The following is a 16,934-nucleotide window of genomic DNA, read 5'->3' as shown; positions in this document are numbered from 1 at the left end:
TAAACTTGTGCTCATTTTAATTTCAATACCACATATATAAGAATAGGAAGCCAGAAGATTCTTAACTGAAGTAATTCTTAAATCAAATAATAAATCATCCCAGTGGTTATAAATCAAACCAACCAACCAAATAAACAAAAAATCTTGCCACCATGGTTCTGAGTCATGGTGATTCCAATTTATCAGAGCAAAACTGTTCTCCCTCAGGATTTTAAAGACTGCTTTTTTGGAAGTATATTGCCAGGTCTCTCTTCTAAGGTACCTCTGGGTATACTCAGACTTCAAATAGCCAAGCATCTTGATTATTTGCACCCCTGAGAGACACCCCAGTAGTTATTGTTTTTAAGTGCTGTCAAATCAGTTCAGAATCATAATGACCCTGTATAGGGTTTCCAAGGAGTGTTATTGTTAACTGCTATCGAGTTGGTTTTGACAGGGTTTCTGAAGAGCGGCTGATGAGTTTGAACTACTGACTTTGCAGTTCAAACCAACCTTGAGGTAGAGTGCTTATCATACAGCACCACATCAGGACTGGAGCTTATCAATTTAATGCCAAAAATAGAGAAAGCAAATTTAGGTAATGTTACTCAAGAATGGCAGAGGTACACATACCTCCCTCCAGTAAGGTTCCCAGGCAGCAGCTGGTATTTAAAATGCAAAATCAACTACATTTGTGCCCCAGCAAAGGACCTGACAAGAATCCTGGTAAAGTGTTTGGCTGTTAACCAACAGGTCAGCAGTCTGAACCCACTGCTGGGTTACTCTTTGGGACAAATGATCTGGCAATCCACGTCAGTAAAGATTTTAGCCTAGGAAAATCCAATGGGGACGTTCTCTGTCCTCTGTCGTATCGGATCACTGTTAGATAGAATCAACTGAAGGCACATAGGTAGCACAAATTAAACCATCTTATGAAATGCTAGTTATTCTTTAATGCATATTTGAACGTGTGTAATTAAGGGTTTTTTGTCTTAAAGATTTTAAGAGAAACTACTAACTAACAACCACATCTGAGTTGTAGCATAAACTTTTTTCAACCACTATGTGAGAAAAAAAAAAAAAAGGCCAATAAAACATACAAGCCCAACTTTACAACGGCTAGGTTGATCTAATTTCCAGTTTGCGGCTTCCATACAAATGTTAGTTTGTAGGCCATAATATACTTACCAGCCCAGCGCTCCTCACACACTGTAAAGAGGGTGGTTTTATTGGCTAAGCCGTCCGATAACATGGTGCTGCACTCCATGACAATGGCCTGAGGAATCATGATAATGCAGGAGACGATCCAGATGATGACAATGCTATTCCTGGCCCGTTTGGCTGTGCTCTTAAACATCAAAGGGTGACAGATTGCATACCATCGATCCAAGGCTATGCAGCTCAGTGTGAGAACTGACACAGAGACTGACACGGTCTAGATAAAAATAGAACACAGTACAGCGAATCACCCGGTGTTAAACGGATCACCCTTAGAATCTTTAGCATATTCCAGAGATAGTCTCAGTGGATAACCACATTCAAAACTGCCGAAACAATTCATTCAAATGCTTTCTAGTTTTAAAGTGAGTAAAAAAGACAACCTCTTAATATTAGAAATGGTTTATGAGAAAACTATATTTTTTATGAAACAAAATACTATTAAAACACTGTAGTCTTTTTTTATGTCAGATTTTTCCAATCATATACTAGCATTCTTTGAAGATTTACTATCATTTTTCTCGCAGCTTTTCCATTGATATAAGAAACAGTAGCCCCAAATGTGTAAAAGAAAGAGAAGCATATGTTATCCTGAACTAGAAAAGTCTTTCACTTCCTTATACAGTTTTTTCTCCTTTCTTTTAAATTATCATATAAAATTTTTAGCTAACCTTTTAAATACTGGATACTTCAATTCATAGTTTCAAATAACAAGGGTTGTTCATGCACCATTTCATTTCCAACTTGTTACATACAATGGCAAATATGGACCATATTAACAGACAATCTATACATGACTCCTGTCACCATAGTTTGCTCACTGTTGGCATATACAAGTTGCCTCTACAAAATTATATAGGTTTACCCAGTCCAAAAGTCCACATAATTCAAAATACCATACATGAGTCTTGAAACTTAAAGAGAGAAATAAAGAAGTGAATTAAGCATATCAAAACCCATATGATCTTCAGACCTATACAATTGATGGACTATACTTAATATACTCTTCTATACTGAGTATACCATTGATTCTGATATCATTCTAATTTAAGATGTGCTCCTTTCTCTTTCCCAATATATTTTTTTTTATTTTAGATTGATATTTATTTTCCTCTTACCATTTTACAAAGGATATATATATATATATATATGTATGTATATTTCTCATTTACTTTTTTATTGCCTGTCTCCTCTATGAGAACAAATTTCTGTGGCAGTTGTATGCCTAGTACCTCATGCTTTGATTTGCATTATGTACTTCATAAATAAGTTTTCAATCAATGAATAGAGTTAGAGGTCAGACTTAACCTAAGGAAATGGTGGTTTCCAGTGTTCTTTTTTGTGTCCTAAATGGTATTTGGAGTCCTGGTGTGGCGCTGTGTGTTAATACGACTGTAAAGTCAGTTTGAACTACAAGGTAGGCAGTTCAAGCTCACCAACCGCTCATTGGAACCATTATAGAGGGTAGCTATGGGGTGGAACTGACTCAACAGCCCTTAACATCAACAAACAATGGTACTTATCATACAGTATATCCTCAGGCAGGAATCTTTGCTTCTTATATGAAGGCATTGGTTCTTTTTATGGGTTTGTGCACTGATTGTAGGTGCATATGTATGATTGGTATTTAAGAATTGGGACAATATGGGAGAAAGGGCTTTAGACTACACTTCAGGATGGCTTATTTTTAATTTTCTCTATATAGCGTTGGGTTACCTTCTTTACAGCTTTACATCTAATGTGTTTTTTTCCTCCATAACATGAGGGAAATTGACAGGATGAGATTCTTTCCCACTCATGATTCTCTTTGGGAGATGTTGCACATTGTAGTTAGAGTGTATTTAGGAACCAAGTTGCCTGCATGAATTTCATCTCACCGCTTATTAATTGTGATCTTGGGTAACTTACATAACCTCTCAGCGTCCTCATTTGTAAAACATGAACCCAATCATGAAATTTGTAAGGTGAATTAGTTGTAAATGTAAAATGTCTGGCATAGGGTCATTATATATGCTGTAGTGAGTATGACGATGGTGAAAGTACAAGGTAGGCCTAAATTATACCTAATTCATAGAGGTTAATATTATTTTTAAGTGCTGGTTTGGTGCTGTGGGTTAATGTGCTAGACTGCAAAGTCGGTTTGAACTGCAAGGTTGGTGGTTCAAGCTCCCAGTCACTCTTTGGAAACCCTCTACAGGGTCACTATGGGTTCGAACCAACTCGATGGCACTTGACAACAACAACAAGGCTTAGGTTGGGTGAGAAATCCCTGGGTTGCATAAGCTATTAAACATTTGCCTGACAATGGAAAGGATGATGATTTGAATCCACCCAGAGGCACTTGGAAGAAAGACTTGGTACTCTACATTTTTTAAAAAATCAATCTTTGAAAATCCTGTGGAGCACAGTACTAGTTTGTCATGTGACTTTGCCATGAATCAGAATTGATTCAGTGGCAACCCATGTGTTGGAATTACTTGGTTGAAGGGTCCTGGAAATGTATTCAAGTTTCTTCTCAAAACAGTCTCAACCAGCTACCCTTCCTTCTTTACAGATTAGCCAGGCATCCAAGGCTTCTCATGACCAACACAAACATGAAAGCAGAACACAAGCAGTCAAGTTCTCAAAAATAGAAATGTCATAACTACTGAACTAGGATTTTATTATTTCTAGAAAATAGAAGTATATAATGTTCTTGTTATTGGTATGTACTGTCGAGTCAGTTCCGACTCATAGCTACCCTGGGCACAATGGAATGAAACACTGGCTGTTTCTGTGCCATCCTAAAAATTCTTGCTATATTTGAGCCCTTTGGTTCCGTCACTGATTCAATCCATCTGGTAGGAAGTTTTCTCATTTTCACTGATCCTCTACTTTGCCAAGCCTGACGTCCTTTTCCGGGACTGAAATCAAGGCTTAGTGATTTGTTATTCATGAATTCTAATCATCCAGAGAGACTGGGATAGAAGCAGCATGTTCAAGTTCAAATGTCATTCCTAGTATTTTCTCCCACTACTTAGGTGGTGGTGGTGGTGATGTGCCGTGGAATTGGTTCCAACTCATAGCGACCCTGTATAGGGTTTCTGAGGCTGTAAATCTTTACAGGAGCAAAAAGCCTCAGCTTGCTCCCGGGGAACAGCTGGTAGACCCTGAGGTTAGCAGCCCGATTTGTAACCATTATGCTACCAGAGTTCCTTACTTAGGCAGTGATAATTAACACAAATCTGTTAACTTGAATGACAAATATCTGCTGCCAATAATAAGCCAGGTTGTAGTGCCCTCTTTGTCTCATGGAAAAGCCAGAGAACCTACTGTTGGTGTGGTTAATCTAACAGCAGAATGCATTGATTGGACTCTTGGCAATTACTAACCTAGCATTCACTATATCAACGAATGTTTGCCCGTGTAAAAGATACACAACTATACAATTCTTATACAACTTAAAATATATTGAAGCAGTGATAAACTATTGCAGGTTATCAAGGTCATTTCTAAATAAGAATTTTCTTGCTACTCTTCACTCCTAGGAGTGTATTCTGGGTGCCTTTTCCATTTTGATTCTGGTATATACTCAAATTGACCTGTTATTAAATTATTTAACAAATTAATCCAGCCTATTTTATGAATGCTGTGACTAAAGTGGAATGAAATATGCAAATTTTTTTCTGTCTTTAGGTAGAGGTTCCCTCTACACAGCGTAATATTCAAAGACTCTATTTTTGGTAGGGAAGGAGGTTCTTTGATGTTGACATAAAATAACCCAAAATAACTTCAGAGACCCATCACAAGTAGAAATGAAAATTTTGCTATATCAAAAATTGGAATTGTTAGGTGCCATTGAGTAGGCACCAACTCATAGCAACCTTATGCACGGCAGAACGAAACAATGTCTGATCCTGGGCCAACCTCACTACTGTTGCCACACTTGAGTCTATCGATGCTGCCACCAGGCCAATCCATCTCATTAGGGGTCTTCCTCTGACCCTCCATCTTACCAAGCATGATATCCTTCTCCAGCGACTGTTCCCTCCTGACAATATGTCCAAAGTATGAGAGATGAAGTTTAGTCATCTTGGTCTCTAAGGAGCACTCTGGCTACACATCTTCCAAAACAGATCTATTGTTTCTTTTGGCAGCCCACGGCACTTTTAGTATTCTCCTCCAACACAATAACTCAAAGGCATCAATTCTTCCAAGGTCTTCCTTATTCACTGTCCAGCTTTCACGTGCATATGAGGTTATTGAAAATACAATGGCTTGAGTCAGGTGCACTTTAGTCCTCAAGCTGACATCTTTGCTCTTCAACACTTTCAAAAGGTCTTGTGCAGCAGATTTGCCTAATGCAATACGTTGTCTGATCTCTTGACTGCTGCTTCCGTGAGTTTTGGTAGTTGATCCAAGAAGAATGAAGTCCTTGACAACATCAATCTTTTCTCCATTGATAAGAATGTTGTTTATTGGTCCAGTGTTGAGGATTTTTGTTTTCTTTACATTGAGATGTAATACATACTGAAGGCTGTGCTTTTTGGTATTCATCAGTAAATGTTTTTAAGTCCTCTTCACTTTCAGCAAGCGAGGTTGCATCATCTTCATATTGCACTAATAATTTGGAACTACTACCAACTGTTTCGTGGGAGAAAGATGATACTTTCTGCTCCCACAAACATATACGACCTCGGAAACTCTAGACAGGGTTGCTATGAGTCAGAACCGACTCCACAGTACACCACCAACAACAACAACAGTTTGGAGGATGGGAAATTGCAATTGAGAGAGTGAGGCTGTTTCCCTACACAGCATCAATACACTACCACCCACATCTCACTTAATTTCTGTTCTTCTTTTCCTGGCAATTCTGCTTAGGGCCTTTTCTGTAGTGACACAATTTATGTTTTTAAATAGGGAAAAATAAATCACTCTGAAAAAGTAGCTAACTGTTGGAAAAGAACTGAAATGTATGGCAATTTTTCAATAAGCCGATGATAACTATTCAGCAAATAAAAGAGGGTTTCAAAAAGTTAGTGGAAAGCTCCATTATCATTTTTTAAAATATGTACTTTATATTGAAATCTTTATTGAGATAATTATAGATTCATATGCAGTTGTAAGAAATAATACCAGAGATCCCATGTACCCTGTATCTATTTTCCTCCAATGCTATCTTGCAAGATATCATCTTGTATATCTTGTATCATCATGTACAAAATCATGACCATGTTAATGATGCAGGTGCCACCTTGTTCAAATTTTATCAACTTTATAGGTACTCATTGTTCATTTTAAACTTTAAACCAAAATTACCAATGGCACTTAACAACAATAAAATTTAGCACTTGGATTTGCAATATTAGTAACTGGAAGAATAAAAAGGGCCTTGATTTTTAAAGATTTATGGTCACATTCTCTCCTCCATTGAAATTGCAGTTCATATTGAATATTTGCCTTACCCAGATCCAAGTAACCTTTACTAATTTTCTTTCATTTAGAATTGTAATTATTAAAACAATGCTGTAAAGGATATTACATTTTTTAAAGGTTTTTATTGTGAATTATGTGTTAGTTTACATGGGTGAACATTATCTTTACATTCATCCTATCATACTTTGTTTCATTGCAATGATCACAATCCCCTGCATGCATCATCAAACATGGGGGTACACCCCACACTCCTGCCCCCTGGCCTCCAGCACCCAATCCCTCTCCCTCCCTTAGTCTAGAGTCCCCAGCCATTCCTCCTGTCCACGTCATTACCTCTGCCTCCATCCCTAGTGTTACTGCCACTCCGGACACAGTTTTGCACTTTGCTTTTCTCCCTTGATGGTTCCAGGGATCTCCATCTCTTCTAAGTTGTCAAATTTGTTGGAGTACAACTCTTCATAGTATTCGCTTATTATCCTTTTGATTTCCATTGGTTCCGTTGTGACATTGCCCATGTGCTTTCTAATGTGTGTTATTTGTGTCTTCTCCCTCTTTTCTTTTTGTTAAGTTTGGCAATGGTTTTTCAGTTTTATTAATCTTTCCAAAAAACCAGCTTCTTGTCCTGTTGATTCTTTCTACAGTTTTTCGGTTTTCTATTTCAATGATTTGTGCTCTGATCCTTATTATTTCTTTTTTCTTGGTGACTATATATTCCCTCTGTTGGTCTGTTTCTAGTTGCTGGAGATGTTGTGTTAATGTGTTAATTTTGATTCTTTCTTCTTTTTGGATGTGCGCGTTATTGCAATAAATTATCCTCTTAGCACCGCTTTTGCCGTGTCCTAAAGATTTTGTTATGTTGTGTTTTCATTCTTTTTGTTTCTAGGAACTTTCTGAACTCACATTTAATTTATTCTATTATCTAGTCACTCTTCAGCAGGGTGTTATTCAGTCTCCATGTATTAAACTTTATTTCCTTGGACTTCTTATTGTTGATTTCTGATTTTATGGCATTGTGGTCTGAAAAGACACTCTGTAGAATTTTGATGTTTGTAAATTTATTGGGGCTTTCTTTGTGACCTAACACATGGTCAATTCTGGAGAATGTTCCATGTGCAATGGAAAAGAATGCATATTGTGATGTTGTTGGGTTGAATGTTCTGTACATGTCTATGACATCAAGTTGGTTGATTGTGCTGTTTAGTTCCTCTGTAGCTTTGTCAAGTTTCTTTCTGGTTGTTCTATCCCTTTTTGAAAGTGGCATTTTAAAATTCCCCACTACAATTGTAGATTTATCTATTTCTTTCTTCAATTCTAGTAGGGTTTGCTTTATATATCTTGGTGCTCTTTCATTTGGAGAATAGATGTTAATGATGGTTATGTCGTCTTGCTCAATTGACCCTTTAATCATGAGATAGTGTCCTTCTTGATCTCTTATGGTGGTTTTTTGTCTTAAAGTTTATTTTATCAGAGATTAGTATCACCACTCCTGCTTGTTTTTTATTGCTGTTAACTTGGTATATATGTTTCCATCCTTTAACTTTTAGTCTGTTTTTGTCTTTGTGTGTAAGGTGTGTCTCTTGCAGGCCGCATATTGAAGGGTCTTGTTTTCTTATCCATTCAGCCACTCTCTGTCTCTTCACTGGTGCATTTAATTCATTGGCGTTCAGTCTAATTATCATAGATATGGATTAACTGTTGTCATTATGTTAATTTTTTGTGGTGCCGTTTTTTCCTTTGTTCTGCATGTCTTCTTGTGTTGCGTGCATGTTTTTTTGTGCTATTTCTTGTTCGTTTCTTCTTTGTTTTAATGTTTCCTTGTTCTGCTTGGATATTCATTTTCATGGTAAGTTGTGAAGTATTAATTTTCTTTGGAATTACTCTATAGTCTGTTAAGTTTTCCCTGAGTTTAAGGCCGTCTATTGTATCCTGCCATTTACTTGACCTCCTCACCACTTAGATCTCTGTTCCTATATTTTTTCCTTCTTTGACATTGTTATTATTTTTATCTTTGGTTGGCCTCACAGGTCCTCTGAATTCATTGCTGTAATTTTGTTCCATTCTGAACTCTGCTATCTATCAACCGACTTCCAGGTGGTGTTGCTATCTGTCAATCTCTGGTTGTTGTCTGTTCTTGCTAGGTTTCATTCTGAAGAACTCCCTTTACGATGTTTTGAAGTACTGAATTGGCTTTAACAAAATCTCTTTGCTTCTGTTTATCCTGGAATGTTTTGATTGCACCATCGTATTTGATTGACAGTTTTTCTGGATAGAAGATTCTTGGTTGGCAGGGTTTTTTTTCTTTTAGAGTTTTATATACGTCTCCCCATTGCCTTCTGGCCTTCATGGTTTCTGCTGAGAAGTTAGAGCTTAATCTGTTTGCTTGCCTTTGTTGGTGACATTTCTCTTTTCCCTGGCTGCTTTTAGGATTTTCTCCTTGTCTTTGATTTTGGAGAGCTTGATTATGATATGTCTCAGTGATTTTCTTTTGGGGTCTATCCATCCTGGGGTTCTTTCAGCTTCTTGAATGTTTATCTTCTAATGCTTCAAGATATTAGGAAAATTTTCTTCCAGAAGCTCTTCAACTATCTCTTCTGTGGACTTCTGTGATTCTTGCTGCTCTGGAACGCCATTAATTCTTAAGTTATTCTTCTTCATATTGTCCAGCATGAATCTTAGACTCTCGTCAGATTTTTTAATCCTTTTTTTTCTGCTTGCTCTTCTATCTTAGCAGTACTGAGAGATTTGTCTCCCAGCTCACTGGTTCTGGCTTCTGTCTCTTCCATTCTCCTCCTTTGCCCTCTCAGTGTATTGTCCATTTCTAATATTTTATTATTAATCATCTGGACCTCTTTTTGCAGGTTTTGGATTGTTTCCAATGCCATATCTATCTTGTTTGATTGCTCCTGTAGCACTTTCCTGACTTCTTCCTTATTTTCCTCCACCCCTTTTTGGAGCATTTGAATCTTTTTTCCATATTGTTCTTCTGAATTCCTTCTCAGGCAGATACAGAGCCTGCTCTTCTACTAGAAAACCTCTGTCTGCTTTCAGTTTATTTGTCTCAGTTACTTTTTTCTGGTTTTAGACATATGTTGATATCTTTCATTGTGTTTTCTTGGATCATTTTCAGCAGTTATGTGAGTTTTTAATGCTTAAATGGATGTATGTTGCTTTGTTGTTAAGCTTGCTGAGCATTTCCTGGTGGATATGATCTGGAGATAGGCTTTCCTTTTCACGTGTAATGCCAGCAGCTCGTTTTGGCTCTTGTCCAGATGGTGTGGTACTACAGGGTACACTTGTAGCTTGGCTATATGGGCACAGCTGCTGTCTCATCTTGGGTAAGGTAGGGGGAGAAAACTCCAACCCATGGGAGAAGAGTGAGACCATAAGACCCAAAGACAGAAACAATAAAAAAGCAGAGACAGAAACCACCAATCAAAAACAAATATAAAATTGTGGTTGACACTGTGTACTGTCCTTTACTGTGCAAAGGGTCCTGCCTAGGTAATCTTTGGGGCTGGTTCCCAGGGTCAAAACATTATAAGAAGTAGCCTGTGGGTTTCCTCTCTGTACCATTGGAAAACTGTGGGTGCAATTCTGGACCCTTTTTGGGGTGTGCTCTTGCCAGCCTGAAGGCATCTGGCCTGTGCAGTGAAGGTGCGATCGGGCTGAAGAGGAGAGATACGTGAAAAATGAAAAGTGAAAGATGAAAAATCAGTCACACTTCTCCCTTCCGATGCACAACTCCGTGGCTTCTAGTGCTGTGTCATTGCCTCCACTTTACTGTGGCCCTGCCCTCTGACCTGAGGACTTCTGGCCACCACCACTAAATCAGTTCAGAAATCACTGGTATTTTGTTTCTACAGGCAGGTTTCTTCTCAATGGGCATGGGAAACTGGTGCCTGGAACCTTGAACAAGATCCAGAGCTCCACAGTTTTTCTGCAGACCACTCTTTCTCTGCTTTTTTGGAGGGTTTTCTGGATATTACATTTATAACTTTCTTTTTAAAAATCTTATTAATATGAAACATTTACTACTAAAGTAAACTGAACAGTATGAGTGAACTCTCATGTACTCATCATCAACCCCCCATTACCCCAGCATCAATAATGGTCAAAATTTTACTATATTCTCCTGTTTTTATTATAATACCCAGGATGCTTCTAAGGCCATCTCCTTGGGTGACTAACTGGCAATGAGGATACGTCTTAGGAAAATTCTCATATAAAACCTACTCCACTGTGTCAATTCCCTAATCCTAAAAGCTCATTAACTCTTAAAAACCTGGGTTTGTTTCACACAGTTTCCTATATTTGATTAGGACAGAATGAAAAGTACTTTGTTAAAGAAAGTAGCCTTGATAGATGAAAAACCACATTTTTCTCTATAGAAAATTATTCAATATTTTGTTGTTGTTGTTGTGAAGTGCCGTCGAGTCTGTTCCAACCCATAGCAACCCTGTATAAGGTTTCTGAGGAGCAGCTGGTGAGCCTGAGGCACTGACCTTGCAGTCCAAATGTCTTATTCAATATTTACAATCATTCAAACAGGACTAAGAGAGCCTAAAGTAATCATTATTATTATTTTTTTTAATTCTACAATTGCTGTGACTGTGGGTTCATGATAACTGTCACCACAGTCTCTCTTAGCTTAAAACAAGGTGGTAATATACAAGTAGCCAACTTGTCCTCAATAACATAAAGGGAGAATTTAAGGAATCTCTGGACATATGGAAATACTGTGAGATTTAAAAACAAAAAAACTAGACCTGTTAGGTTTTTAATCTTTTTCCTATAATAAGCTTTAGTCTTGGACAAAGCACTAATGGTTTGTGCGTTTGTTTATACAGGCAGCTTCATTGTGAAATGTCAACAGTAATTGACACTATAGCCTTTATTTTTCACCACTAGTAGGTATTTCTCTCACTCCAAAATATTTTACGTTCTTTCTTGGGCCTTCTATTTAGCTTTAAAGAAAAAAAAAAAGCTTAACAGGAGATTGCTCCTTAGCAAAAAAAAAAAAAAAAAAAAAAAAAAACATTTAATCACAAAAGCAGCCCCCAAATAAAAGCCAGATGATAATAAAGAAATAATTTTGAAGAAAGGGCCTCTTGCAATTACAAATTTTAGTGTATGTCTATACCTTTCTTGTTTGTTGTTTTTGTTATTAAGTGCTGTCAAGTCAATTCCAACTCATAAGTATCCCATGTAGGGTTTCCAAGGAGTGACTGGTGGGTTTGAATCATTGAACTTGTGTTCACGGTTCAGTGCTTATCTTATAGAACCACAATAAAATGCTGTCTTCTTGGGTATTCTCTGGATGGAATTATTTCTCTCCCTGTTCTTTTGTTTTCTGCATGATTCAGTTAGAATAGAAAGAATGCCAGTGAAACTGTTTCTAAGAGACCATCTTGATACAATTGCATATAATTTAATGTAAATACCATAAGAGGTGAAAATGCATTCAATGTGAGCACCAATTATAAAGAAAGCCTTCTCAACAACACTTATAAAAACAAATAAGACAATCCTATATGCTTTGCTTTTGTATTTCCTTATAATGCTATAGCATGTTTGAGAGAACAAAATCTATATGGCTATGTATATTACCTGAGGTGCCTAGAAGACAACTAATTAAAAAATGGCTTGTTAAACAGACAAACATGATTACTGAATTCCTTTAAATTAAATCCTATGTGGTTCAACTGGAAAAGCAAATCAACAAACAAAAAGCCACACAACTATCCTAGGGCAGTTGATTGCTCTATATTTCAAGCTGGGGTCTGCTGCATTGGCATGAACTTTGGTGAAATTGCAAAGTCACATCCAGGCTCTTTTTGATGCCATCCAACGTCAGACCTTCCCAGAGTTCAGTTAGAGTCAGCTCTTCTTGTCCACATCAAACACAGCCTTTTCAGTAATAATATGGTTGACATATTGTTTTCCAGTCAGCAGTAACATGCATTTGCATTTCTCCATAATTGTATGTGCATTTCCCTTTGCAGAATGCTCCATGGTGACCACTACTTTGGTTTTGGCACTGAACACTAAATCCATAGCATCTCCCATTCCTTTCACTATCTTCCCAAGTATCATCCAGTTAGCCAAGTCACCATATTTGGAAACCTGCATTGCTCCTAGCAGTGTAAGATCGACATGTCCCCCTCTAATCCTTGTAAATGATTCATTGCAGAAGATGTAAGAGTTTCCTGGAAGAACAGTAACTGTTTCCTTCCCTACATTGATAAGATCTGCATCAACTTCATTTTTAATGGATAAGGACTCAAACCCAGGGTTCCATTTCATTTTGAAAATGAATAGTAATATTTAGAACTGATAAAGTTGCTGGCCAGGAGAGAGATTCCGATGCCCAAATTAGCAACCATGCCATTTTTAAATGCTTGATAATAGTTCCCTCATGTTATCTTCGGCATGATCAGATTTGGTTTTCCACCTTCTTTCCGGATTGATAAATGCTCAATTCTTTTCTCATATGCTTTTCTTTTTACCAGGCAACATATATCAGTCTTAGGAACATGAATGTCTTCTGGGGCAAATGATCCAACATCCACAATTTCCTCAACCTCTACCACTGTGGTTTCTACAGCTTTGCACATAGGTAAATTGAAATTCTTTGCACTTTTCCTGAAATTCATATTTCCTGCTCAGTCAGCCATCCAGGCTTGCACAAAATCAAAATTCCCTATAATTGCTTCCTCCAAAATAAAATGCTGACCATTAAACTCCCTCACCTCTCTTGGCTTACTGGCAATGGCAAGTCTGCTGTCTTTGTTGTATTTGATTGGTGACCCTGCTTCTTGGATCAGGATCCCATATCCTGTGCTGGTGTAAAATACAGGGACTCCAGCCCCACCTGCAAGAATCCCTTATGCCCTGAGGTGTCAACTCTACTTCCAATTCAGCAGCTAAATGCTGTCATTCAAATTCTAATTTTCTCCCATTTAAGAAGAGACCATGCCTGTTTTATCTGCTTGGACTGAAGGAAAAGGCCCAAGCCAAAGTTGTCAACCCTTGTGTTGTTGCTGGCTGCAGTTAGCCTTTTCACTCCCATCTTTAATAAAGCTCTACAAGGTTCCCTGGAATTCCACAGAGCTCCAAACCACAAACCAGTATCATGGAACAATCAGGGATGTCTTTTATAGCTTACACTGGATCTGAGTAAAATTTAGTATGATGATGAGTACTGGCTGAAAATTAGCAAACAGCCCTATTGGATGAGGACTTCTCAAGAGCCACGAACCAGAGGCAGAGCCATAGCCTTGTGAAGAGGAGTTTGTGAGCCACTGTCTTGGCGACCCCACTGCTGGAAGAAACTGATGGGCTTCTCCATTCCCCTTTTTTTTTTTTTTTTTAACTTTTTATTATGAATTGAGTGAAGGTTTACAGAGCAGATTGTCAGTTTTACATTCAATTTAACAACTCATATACTTTGCTTCATTACATGGTTGCAATCCCATCCATGCACCAACAGTTAACAGCATTTCCCTCTATTCACTTAAACCACTGCATTCTTCCCTGTGTCTCTGCCACCTCCTTCTTTCCTCTGCCAATCTCCCTTCCATTGTATATTGCCTGCCCCATCATCCATGTCAATGCATGTCTACCCTATACAGCATGAATCTTTTCCTGCTCCCCCCATCCATTATCTTTTAATTCCATTTTGGTAGTGAATTTTTTTAACCCCCTTAATAGTATACCAAGGATTCATGGTCTCGGATTTATATTTAATAACAATAGAATTATTAAATATATAAAAGGGTCATTTAAATTACTAAGGTAAGCTTTGTTACATTAGTGAGACTTTTAAGATTTGTGCAAGTTTTTTAAGTGTTACAGTATATCACCCATAAATATAAAGGTTATGTTGAATTATATTTATAAGAAAATCATATCAGTCACATCAAATTAGTAAATGTTCAAATAATCTTAAATGCAACCAAATGACCTGAAAATCTGGCTGGGTATTATGCAGTATGATTTCAGACATTCAATAGGGCATAAATAATGTAACAGAAATAAAAAGTATCAATTTTAGATCATCATATCTATGGGGTAAAATTGATTAAATTTTAAATGATAAGTTTAGTGCTCTTTGACACTCTTTCTTCCATTTGGGATCATTCTCTAGAAAAAAGGCAATACATACTAAGATAATTTGGATATGCTAGTTTCCCTGGGGAGACTTAGTCTGGCAATATTGAAGCAGTATTGGACTGCTTGCTAACTGTAAGGTCGACAGTTCAAACCTACCAATTGCTCCTTGGAAATCCTATACAGAGTCTCTATGAGTTGGAAATGACTCCATGGCACTTAACCACAATAACAACAATGTGTCCCAATCTCTGTGAATTTACAACTTCCCTTCAAGAAGTAATGTTGAATAAGCCAATGAAAGAATCTATGTTTTTCCATCTGATCAGATCCTGTGGTTACTCAGTAATTTTTCTCCTTGATCTTTGGAGAAGAGAATCAACTGAGAAGGTGACTAGACTAGATACTGTTTATAGAGAAGCAGATAAAAAAAGATGTTTCTTCAACTTTAGAACTTGTTAGTAAGTTGTGCTGTGTGAAAAAGTACCCTCAATACTGTTAAGAGTAACTCGTGTCCTACAGCATTTGTTGATTACAAGATGTTTCCAGTCTGTCCTCTGTCACTCATGGAAGACCCAGGAATACCTAGTCTACAAGAAGGCATCACTGTGCATGAAAACAGAACTAGGTTTGCTATAAGGTAATCCTTCCACCCTGTTCTCTCATCTCCCTGACACACTGCTTGCCTCACTACCAACTGGGAAATCTGTTTCATAGAGAGAGCATGAAATGTTCTCATCCCTTTGAAGATTCTGGGCAAATTCCTTCTCGAAAGATTATTGGAAAAAAGCTTACTGGAAGCAACACAGAGATAAGTGAAATAGTAGCATTTTCTGCTATTTATGATTTCACTGCTGTCTCCATGTACAGCCATCTCTTACTGATTTTGTTTCTATGAGGATATTTTTCTCTTTTGCTCAATGTACTATTTTTTTTCTACCAAAGAAATAATTGCTATGGTTCATGTTGGTAATCCATTCATGGTTTTCAGCAGATCAAAGTAACCTTAAAATTAAACTTAATGTTTGCATGAAACTTATAGGTTTCCTGACCTTTTCCACTTACTGTTCTATCAATGATTTCTGTGTCACCATGACCTAAAAAAAAAGATCATTTCTCTGTTTAAGAGGTCATTAAAGAACTACTGAGCTAAAGATCACTGTGCAATATTTCAGTTCCAAGTGTGTATGCAATATAATTTCTAGTAATGGGCTACTTGTGACCTCCCCAAACTTTTTGTTATTGGGAACATATGCAAATTTTGTGTTCTTACAAATCTTATGATCACAATGCAGGAGAATGAATGAAGTAAGGACTGAGTGTGATAGCTAGAGAAAGACAAGTAGAGTGGCAACCTTCCCCTCTGCTGTCCCACTTCAAAGGAGAATGTATCCCTTCAAATATAGTGTCTAGGACCATTAATTAGCTCAGGAGTCTTTTCTTCAAAAGTCTTAAAGTTAATGGAAGATCAATTAGAAAATAACTTCCTGAAAATATGATCAATTTCTAGTATACTGATTATTTATAGAAAGAATACTTTTCTTTATTGAGCAATAAAGACATTTGATTATGATAGTGAAGATGAAGATCATGATAACTGATGTTTATTGAGAACATACTATATTTTTCTAAGATTATCATCTTTCCATATAATTTACATCAAGTATCTATGTAAAATGTCACTACAATCATATGGCATAGTTATTACCCCTTTTAATACATGAATCACAAAGAGTTTATGTATTTGATTCAATGCCATACAGTCAGTGAATGACAGAACAGAGATTGCAAACCTAGTATTTGTCTTAAGAACCTACACAAAAGTCTGCCTGCTCTACTGCTTTAACCACATAACTCTTAATTCCTTGTTGTTGCTTTTGTTAAGTGCTGTCGAGTTGATTCTGACCCATAGCAACCCCATATAGGGTTTCCAAGGAGCAGCTGGTAAGCTTGAACCACCAACCTTGCAGTTCACATGGCTATGTAGTCTGGCACATTAACCCACAGCACCACATCCCTTGATTTCTTAGTATGAAATAAAATCACTTATAAAAACAGCTCTGGTAGCGTAGTGGTTACGAATCGGGCTGCGAACCTTAAGGTCAGCGGTTCGAAACTACCAGCCGCTCCGCGGGAGAAAGATGGGCTTTTTTTCTCCTGAAAAGTTTTAACCCCCCGAAAACCCTTTCCAGGGTCCCTATCAGTTGGCA

At 37.4% G+C, this 16,934-nt stretch overlaps 1 protein-coding gene and 1 pseudogene across 2 annotated transcripts in view; both read right to left on the bottom strand.

The window, feature by feature from the left end:
• Positions 1-16,934, bottom strand: part of HCRTR2 (hypocretin (orexin) receptor 2) — a 159,896-nt gene that overhangs the window by 47,964 nt on the left and 94,998 nt on the right. For both annotated transcript variants that reach the window (XM_006835726.1, XM_006835727.1), the window contains exon 3: positions 1,168-1,414. In XM_006835726.1, coding sequence (XP_006835789.1) covers positions 1,168-1,414 — 247 coding nt within the window. The remainder of the gene's footprint in view (positions 1-1,167; positions 1,415-16,934) is intronic.
• Positions 12,384-16,934, bottom strand: part of LOC102842555 — a 4,829-nt pseudogene continuing 278 nt past the window's right edge.

Source organism: Chrysochloris asiatica, unplaced genomic scaffold (assembly GCF_000296735.1).
Source record: "Chrysochloris asiatica unplaced genomic scaffold, ChrAsi1.0 scaffold00019, whole genome shotgun sequence".
NCBI classification, from domain to species: Eukaryota; Metazoa; Chordata; class Mammalia; order Afrosoricida; family Chrysochloridae; genus Chrysochloris; species Chrysochloris asiatica.
This window is presented reverse-complemented; position numbering and strand designations above follow the sequence as displayed.